General features: G+C 38.1%; 1 protein-coding gene across 1 annotated transcript; it reads right to left on the bottom strand.

Annotated features, from left to right (window-relative positions):
- Positions 1-4,865: 4,865 nt before the first annotated feature.
- On the bottom strand, positions 4,866-6,473 carry LOC101300922. Its single transcript, XM_004301564.1, has one exon. The coding sequence runs from the start codon at positions 6,471-6,473 to the stop codon at positions 4,866-4,868; it is 1,608 nt and encodes a 535-aa protein (XP_004301612.1).
- Positions 6,474-10,032: the final 3,559 nt, after the last annotated feature.

The raw sequence follows: 10,032 nt of genomic DNA, 5'->3' as shown, positions 1-10,032 counted from the left end.
ATACCAACACATTATCTTTCAGCAAAGCCTACTTATCAATAGAATTACGATAAAAATCACAAGCAAATTATAAGTAGGCATAATTTATACCTCTGGTAAGAAGCAATCAAGTTTCCAGTCACTTTTTCCATGGTTGCAATAACCACAACATCATTTCCGGTAATATAGCTGCTGCAAATATATCCAAATACTCAGGTTCAATGTTGGAACTGAGTTCTCGACCATCCTTGAATGCGGTACATAGCATCTCATATGGTCTAGATAGGTTAGGTGCAAGTTCTGCCAAGGTCACATCAGCCTCCTCCATTTGGACAGCTAGTTCTGAACGTTTTCTCTTCTTCTTGGAGACTTTATCCACCCCAGGTTTCTAGAATAAGAAGATAAATATAATGTATGATTACTACAATCAAGGAAATACCAATATTTATTAAACAAGTCAGAGGTTCAAAGTATAAATACTTGTACTAAACTTTTACCTCATTTGGCAATATGATCAAGTCCTTAGGCTAGGCTACCCAACTCCCCATTGCATGCTTAACAGTAACAATTTCATCTTCAACAGGAAATGGGACCTTCGCTTTTTCATCAATCGCATAGTAAACAGAAACACGCCTATTGTCATCCCCTAATGGTCTTCCATAAATGACTGCCTCAGGATCATCACCGGATTCCATTATTGTGGCATGAGCAACAATGTTATCCACTGAACCCACGGCCAACTTGCAATCAATCTCAGGGTCTCCAACCCTGTAAGTCCACTTCTTTTTCTCAAGGACATTAACAGACTTAGAAGCTTTGTTTTTCTCAAGGTATTCAACTGAGTGAACTGACTCAGAATCCTTCTTTTCCTCAGGAGCATCAACTGATTCCAATTTCTTCTTCTTGTGTGATTGAGCGGCTGCAAAGTTCCTCGTAATCTTATTCAAAACACCCTTAACTGCTTCCTTCACAGGCACTGTTGGTACCTTTTCCTCCGGGGGCAGAGGGAGTTCATTTTCTTTTTTTTGAAATAGCGATTTTTGGCGTGTATTTTCAGCTTCCAGGTTTGGTACTGAAACACCCTCCTCCATTGTGTGTGAACTTCCTTGACCAGAAAGCGGTGTACTATGCTTAATGCCAGCCCCAAAATGTCCAGCTAGCAAGTTTGCTGTGAACTCTTCAAACTTTGCCTCCCAACGCTTTGCCTCTTCTGCCTCAATTTCTTCCCTTATTTCCTCCCTTAGTTGGTCCTTTGATTCCTTCAATATTACTGGTTTCGCTTCCTCTGTTATCTTTTTACTCTCCTCATGCACTATCTTTCTCATCCTTGCTTCAAAGCTCTGCTTCCTAAGATTTGGCAGTCCAAAGTACTCGTGAGGAGTAATATGACCTCCCACTCCACGCACTTGACCACTGTGCTCAGGGGTCTTCAAAGCCTGAGTTAGAATATCATTCATCCCCGCAGCGGTCCTTTTCCCTTCATCAACCTCTTTTCTAACTTCAGCCTGACAACAAGAGTTACCAATGTAAGCAATAGAATAACATTTAAAAAGTTGCACACATACAATTCAAACGACCAAGAACTTGCCACTCTTTCAACAACCTTTTTTGTCTCTTCATCTAGTATTTCCCCCTCCTTTGGAATATGCCCTCGGACCCAAGTTATATCTCTATCAATTTCTCCTTCACCTGGAACCAAGCCTACACCTTCTTCACCTAGTTCCTCAATCTACAAAAATGGATTTCTGAATTAGAACACTATCACAAGCACAAAACAAAACACATATTGACTATCTAATGTTAATTTACTAACCACTTCTTCTTCCACTCCTATATAACCCTTACGGGACATTCTATGTGGATACTTGTTCTTCTTGTGCCTTTTCTGTTGTTGTTCACGTTTTGCCTGCAAAATCCACCACTCACTTTAAAAACTCCACGATATGGCAAGTAGAAAATCAGATCTACTACTAAGTTGAAACAAGTTATGATATTAAAAATGTCGTTCATACCAAGAATTCAGGCGTTGTCCGTGACTTGACAAATATAGTCCAATGATCAGGCGGTATGAAAGGATAATCATTAGGAGGAAACTTCAGCTTTTCAGGGGAATCAAGGTAGGGGATGATGTATTTTGAAGTAAGGCGAGACTTGAACTCCCTCCACTTAGTTGATGCAGATTGCATAATCCTCTTCCTATGTTCTTCACCGATTATGAATGGAAGTTGTGCAGTTAAGATACAAATGAGTATGAAACTCCGATCCACTAATCAGAACTGGAAGTAATTCAGTTAAAAAATTAACAGAAAAATAAAGCACTTAGTACCTGAAGACGTTTCTATATTTTAGCTCTGTCATCCTCTTTTACCCCTTTCCAGGTTTTTATTATAATTGACACTCTCCTTCCTGCCAATACTCCCAAGTACGACTGCATTTTCTTGGCCACCTTCCCATAGGGAGTGCCTCTTCTGTTGAACAGCACCATCCTTTTCATTTTTCTCTTATGCTTAGTAATGCTTGACATAGTCACTGCATGCCTTTTCAACAGCTCAAGACCCTCGGTTGGTTCAGCTTCTTTCTTCTTGGACTTGCTCGTCCTTGAGCAACTTGCATTTGAAGTTCTTGTTGATGTAGAAGACTTCAAGGACTTTGCCTTCTTGACCTTGAGTCACTTCTCCTTACTCTTGGACTTGCCTGCTTCGTTTGCAGATTTCGAAGATGCCATATCTGCACAAAGACAAGTCACATAAACAATAAGCACTTATGCAATTAATATGAAAGTGGAATCAAGCACTGATCATAATCATAAGTAACGCATTCCACACTTTATTAGAATCAGTAAAATAAATCTCCATAAAAATAAAATAAAATAAAAATTCAATCAAATAAATCACTAAGAAAATAATCAAAACAGATAAGCATTAATCAAAATAACCAACCATCATATATCACTATCATCCAAAATGTAACAATTTAAGTTACTGATTACATAATCAAAACAGTAAGACTCAAAACCCCCGAAATATCCTCTTCATTCTCCATCACTAATATATATACTTTCCTCCCCTGCACACATGTAACACAAAACATCCTCATCAGCCAAGTTCTCTACTGATTGTATAGTGGGCATCGTACTCGACGAAGGAGGGTGCTGAATAGTAGTGTCCCCAACGTCATCAAAAGACTCACAATCATTGTAATCATTCTTGGGGAGTCTCAATACAACGGACCACATACAATCTACAGGGTCTTCCACGTAAAATATCTGCTCTACACATCTTCCCAAAACAAAAGTGTCTTGCAAATGACCTTTCCTATTTAAGTTCACCAAAGTGAAACCAAGATCATCTACTTTAACGCCCTTATGACTCTCAACCCAGTCACACTTAAATAAAGGAAACCTGAAAAAACCATAATCAAGCTCCCCATATTTCGGCAATAACCCCGTAGAAGCTCATGTCCTCAGTAACTATGTTTTTATCCTTAGAACTAGCTACTTGAGGTGTCTCTGCCACCAAGTAAACACCACTACTTTGTGTCTTACGAAGATCATCTCGTGACTTTGTGTTAAATTGCACACCCCCTACTCTATAACCCTGAAACTTCGATACTTCATTCCCTAGTTTATCTGCTAGCCACTTCACAATCTCAGGGACATCACAATCAGGTTCACTAAGCTGAATAGAAACCTGCAAATGTAGACAAATGTTTATAATAAAATATTGAACACTGAACATGGTGATCTAAACCTTAAAACAAATTGGAGGTTAATAAACTTACCCTCTCCTTCACCCAATCAGCAAAAGTAAGGTTTTGTTTGTCAACCAGCCACTTAGCAGATTTCTTTTTGTATTGTGGAAACTCCCTCTTCAAATACTCCATGTGTTCCCTGCAGAAAATTTGCAGATAAATATTACCATGACATTCAAAGGACAAAAAAATCAAAACTGAAAATAAAAAAATAAAAAAAGGGAAAGCGATAAGGACTTACTGAAAATAGCTGTTGAATTCATCGGTGTTTCGAAGCACACATAGATGAGCTTCATCCAAATCCTTGTCAAAATGAGACTCAATAGTAGCACCCGATGTAGGCCTGTCATCTGTGTTGGGGTCAGGTGGAATCCCAACAGTAATGTCGTCAAAGTAATTTCCTCAATGAACTCAACTGCCTCTTCAGCAATGTAGCGCTCAGCAATGCACCCTTCCGGATAGGTTCTGTTTTTAACATATCCCTTGCACACCTTCATATACCTTTCGAAAGGATACATCCACCGAAAACATACAGGTCCGCATAACTCAACTTCTCTAACCAAGTGTACAGTTAAGTGGACCATTATGTCGAAGAACGAAGGGGGAAAATACATTTCAAGCTCACACAAAGTTTCAACTAGATCACTTTGGATTTTAGGAAGCCTTGCTGGATCTATGGTTTTTCTACAAATTTCATTGAAAAAACGGCAAAGCTTAATTATAGCAACTCTGACAAGTTTTTCCAACACTCCTCGTATTGCAACAGGGAGCAGTTGTTGCATTAAGGCATGACAATCATGGGATTTAAGTCGCGTGAGCCTTAGATCATCCATGGAAACAAGACTAGAAATGTTCGAAGAATAGTTTTCAGGAACTTTCATTCCAAAAAAAGAACCACATATACATTTTTTCTCATCAACTCTTAGGTTCCAGCTTGCTAAAGGCAACTGTTTTTTTTCCGGACTGTCTAGGTTAGGGTGTAGCTCTGGTCTTATACCAAGTTCCACCAAATCTAGCCGAGTATTGAGTCCGTCCTTAGTTTTTCCGGGAATGTTCAATAACGTCCCCAACAGACTATCACACACATTCTTTTCAATGTGCATAATGTCAAGGCAATGCCTAACAGGGAGATACTTCTAATAATCAAGCTCAAAGAATATGGACTTTTTCTTCCAACAAGGCCTTCTCTCATCCTCACCCCCCTTATACTTAGGAGTTTTATCTTTCTTGCCCAAAGGCAATTTAGCAACTTCTTGCTCCAGCCTACTCAAAAGTTCCTCTCCTGTCAAGGGCACCGGAGCAGTCTTATCTTTGGTGCGGTTATTGAAGGCAGCTTTCAATTTTCGATATGGATGATACTTCTCTAAGAACCTCTTATTATTGTTGTGGGACATCTTCCTTCCGGTTTTTAGCCTTGTGGGCTCTGTTTGATCAAGGCAAATCGGACAGCCATGATAACCTTTAACAATACTCCCCGAAAGGTTACCGTACGCCGGAAAATCATTTATTATCCAGAAAAGTATAGCCCTAAGAGTAAAGATTTCATTCTTCACTGCATCATAAACCCCACTAACTCCTGCCCATAATAGCTTCAGGTCATCTATCAACGGTTCAAGATACACATCTATGTCATTCCCCGGTTGTTTAGGCCCTGATATCAACAAGGAAGGCATCATGTGCTTCCTCTTCATTACCAGCCATGGCGGTAGATTGTAGGTAACCAGAATAACGGGCCAACAGCTGTAATTGTTGCTTTGGACACTATGAGGATTGAAACCATCCGATGACAATGCAAGTTGTAGGTTTCGTGGTTCATCCCCAAAAGCAGGCCACTTTTCATCCACAAACTTCCAAGAAATGGAATTTGCTGGATGGCGAAGAAAACCATCCTTTTTCCTGGTTGTGGCATGCCAAGTTAGGCTCTTTGATGTTTCAGGTGATTGAAACATTCTCTTGAACCTAGGGATAATAGGAAAATACCATAAGGTTTTTGCAGGTACTCCTTCTCTCTCTTTGTCATTACTATCTAATTTCCACCTAGATTTTGTACATCTAGGACACTTGGTTTCTTCTTCATAGTTTTTTCTGTACAGAATACAGTCATTAGGGCATGCATCTATTTTAGTGTAGTCCATCCCCAATGCGGTCAAAACCTTGTTTGCCTCGGAAAGAGTGTCCGGTATTGAGTTTCCTGTGGGAAGAAACTCGGCAATGGTAGCCAGCACATCTGAGTAAGCAGACTCACTCATACTATGCTTCGTTTTGATGTTGTAAAGCTTCACAATGACAGCCATCCTCGTGTGCGTAGTGCAACCAGGATACAAGGGTTTGTCGTCAACAAACTGCCTAAAACCAGTATACTCACCGGAAAGATATTCCTCCCCATCACTATCTGATTGCACATCACATTCTGCCTCCATGTGACCCCCAACAATAGATGAACCACTTGAATCTGTCTCACTATCTTCATCTATCTCATTACTATACCTATCTGAATCTGATTCCGAATTAACTACAGCCTCCCCATGTTCATCCCATATGTCGTAGTCTAAGTTAATCCCATTCAAAAACAAATGAGTCTTAATCACTTGGGCAGAAAAGTCCTTGTCATTCTCACACTTTGTGCAAGGACAACAAAAGTGGTACGGGTCCCTAGCATTTACCAAGGCAAACTCAATAAACGCTTCCACCCCAGATCTATATTCATTAGACCTTCTATTTGCTTGCATCGATGACTTATCCATCTACATTTTATTGACAATGAACTAAAAAAAATCACAACTATATCATATAGAAATTCTTAACCAACCATACATATATAAAACAATATACATATATATCATACCAACATATCCACAAAACAATCCCATCAAATAACATCCAAGTCACAATACCAATACCAATACCAACATGATAAGAAAAATTGAAGTAGGCAGCCAAGATGAGAAGGCCCATGTTGAGCAACTCATTTTATTTAAATCGAAGATACCATGAATTAACAAATCATCAAATTCAAGTAGAGCAAAATAAAAAATCAACAAGCACAACTTTTATCAACATACTTTATAATGGATGCTCAACAACTCAACTTTTATCAACATACATATTTCATAATGAAACATACTTTTATCAACATGCTTTATAATGAAGCATACATATTTCATTAAAATACGCAGAATCCAGAAACATAAGACAATACCTTAAGCTAAAGCCAATCTATCCAGAAAACCACAAATGCAGCAAAAATTAATCTCTCCAGAAAACCTGCAATCCAATAACGAGCATCAGAAACTAAACCACTCCATAAACCCAGACTAACAGCTATTATATAAAGTCTCAAGCAACACCACATTTAAGTAAAACCAATTAATAAAAAAAAAAACAAAAAAACCTCAAATATCACCACCTTCAAACACACCAAACAACCCAAACATCATTTCCAGCCCCTCTGCACAAACGAGACGCAGAAGACTATAACTTAGCACTTTCCTATACTTTGACACCCTGACTCAAGCTTATATTCTAATTTGTAATTTCCCACATTCCAATTCACATCCAAAGTTGTAACTCACAAGCAAATTAAGTAGAAAGGGCAGCAAGTAAAGAATAATAAACCTCAACTCCAATTCTAGTCACCTTGATTCACCAAATTCACACTCCAATCACAATCTCCCTTAGGTCATCGATTCGATTACCACCATAACAATATCACTCTTTAAACAAACACTCATACAAATTAAATAGTAATTTCCGGATCAAGAAAACATTCTCTCTAATTTCACAAAAACTTATAAATAGGAAGCAAATAACCATCATCAGGGAAAGTTTTGTTCAGCTGCACTATAACATTCTCAGCCTGAAAATAGCATACAAGCCATTCAATTCACAGTTTCATGAAATGCTATTTCCATTCATAAATATACAAGTTAAGCTTGAATTCTAAGCAACAATTCAGACTATGACAAACATGATTAGTTATATCAGACAGTATAGTCCTTCAAATGCACTATTTCGCCAGGGAAAGAAACACAAGTTAACATATGCTGACCTTTTGCTGATACTTTGGGTCTCCTGTCCTCTGAGAAAGAGCAATAAACTCCACCTGCTCCATTCCAGAATCAACTAAGATACTTTTCCCCTAGGAGCAAAGTGAACACAAAGTATCAGTATATGATCTTACCAAATTCCAATAAACTCTTCATATGGTTAAAATATTTTAAAATCAGGAAAGAGATCTGTTCATACACAGTTTTAGCAAATGTCTTTCATTTGATCACTCTTGTATAATTAAGGTTTGTCTTTCTTAGAAACAAAAGAAAAACTAATAGATACAACACCAAGCTAGCCAATGACTTGTAGATCTAGTGGCAAGAGAAGGTTTCAAAAGTGATCCCAGTCAAAGAGCTCTAAGTAAAGATCCCTCTGCATAAAATACTTTACTAACAGTGAAACAGCTCCAGACAAAAAATTGAAAAGAAACAGCTTTTTATTGAAACAAAATGCAAAGTACAAGGAGGAGTTATAGCCTCTTGTAAAAATTCAAGAATCAACAACAAGTACAAACTTCAAATCTTTTCCAATTAACTACCTAGATTTCTATCTACGAAACACAGAATTGATATCAACTTCTCAACAATTGAAAACTAAATAATCCCATTAGCAAACCATGAACTCAAGCCCAAAAAAAAGACAGAATCTTTAGGGTTCTTATGCACCATTTTCCTTAAAAACCGAAACGAAAGCCAAAATCCAAACACTATACAGTTACAAAACATCAAATAAAGTACAGAACAAGCAATTAAAGCCGTGATTGTTCTCAAGTTCCCATCTTTTTCAGTAATCACATCACACATTGGATTAAACACTATTTCAGCAACCAAACAACGGCGAAACTACAAAAAAAAGATTCAAAATTTAGAACCCAAATTACTCTTACCTCTATTCCCAACTCCTTGAAACTCCAATAAGACCAAAACGGCAGCGTTTCTTCTCAGAATGCAAGACAAGAACAGAGAAGCCTCAACTGGAAGAAGAGAAAACTATGAACAATGAGAGAGAAAGACCAAGTTGGGGGATTCAAGAAAAGACAAAACCGGTGTGAATGAAGTGTGGTTACTACTAAACAGTCGCATCGGTTCCTACTTTATAAACTTGATTAGAGAAAGAGAGAGCAACTAGGACTAGAGGCTTAGCAGCTCAACTAATAATACCAACCCAGAAACCTAATCGGAGAAAGGAGAAGAGTACAAACCTCGAACCACATTGGAAGAAATCGAGTGACGCGCCAAATGGACGAACCCCCAAATCGACGAACCCTAATCAAGTGACAGTGGCTTACTCTCGATTGAGGGAGGAGTGATTGAGGAAGAGAGAAGAGAGAAAGTGAGAGAGTGCGCGGTTTCTAGCTTTGTTCGAGAGAGAAAGAGAGAAGAGAGAAGAGAGAAGAGAAAAGAGAGAAAGAGCGGTTGAGTGTGTGTGCGCGATACTTTTGAGTGATACGGTTTTTTTTTCCTAAGTGTCAAGTCCCTTAGGTGTTTTAGTCATATCAAGTGTTTTCCATATCATACAACATAACTCCAAATTTTAGTTGTATGAGAAATGACATCCTTAAGTTGCAAGAGCGGGAGATTTCCCGCTGCTACATCTCGGCCTTAACTTTTACCTATCCATTTTACAAATTAGACGACGTAAATTGTATATTTTGTTGTCTGAGAAGAAATGATATCCCTTAACTTACAAGAGCGGGAGATTTCCCGCTACTACATCTCAGCCTTAATTTTTTACCTATCCATTTTACAAATCAGACAACGTAAATTGTATATTTTGTTGTCTGAGAAGAAATGATATCCTTGGTTTGCAGGAGCGGGAGATTTCCCGCTGCTACATCTCAGCCTTTAATTTTTTATCTATCCATTTTACAAATCAGACAACGTAAATTGTATATTTTGTTGTCTGAGAAGAAATGACATCCTTAACTTGCAAGAGCGGGAGATTTCCCGCTGTTACATCTCAGCCTAAATTTTCCCTATCTATTTACAAATCATACAACATAAATTGCATATTTTGTGTTGTCTGAGAAGAAAGAAAATAGAGACATTCACTTAATAATCGTGAGGGCGGAAAATTTACGGCTACTTTTATTCTAACGAGTCACTCTTTAAAATAACCCTAGTTTTCACTCACACAACGCATAAATGCACTAAGAGTTGTCTATATATGGGAGACTCATCATACGAATGTCGAAATGCAATACTCTAAACATTTTTTTTGATTTTGTCGACACTCGTATAATTATATGGTTAT

Source organism: Fragaria vesca, linkage group LG5, assembly GCF_000184155.1.
Source record: "Fragaria vesca subsp. vesca linkage group LG5, FraVesHawaii_1.0, whole genome shotgun sequence".
Taxonomy (NCBI): Eukaryota; Viridiplantae; Streptophyta; class Magnoliopsida; order Rosales; family Rosaceae; genus Fragaria; species Fragaria vesca.
Note: the sequence above shows the minus strand (reverse complement) of the source record. Positions and strands in the feature narration are given on the sequence as shown.

Coding starts and splice junctions, on each gene's coding strand:
- LOC101300922 (XM_004301564.1), bottom strand. CDS start 6,473: ATGGATAAGTCATCGATGCAAGCAAATAGAAGGTCTAATGAATATAGA.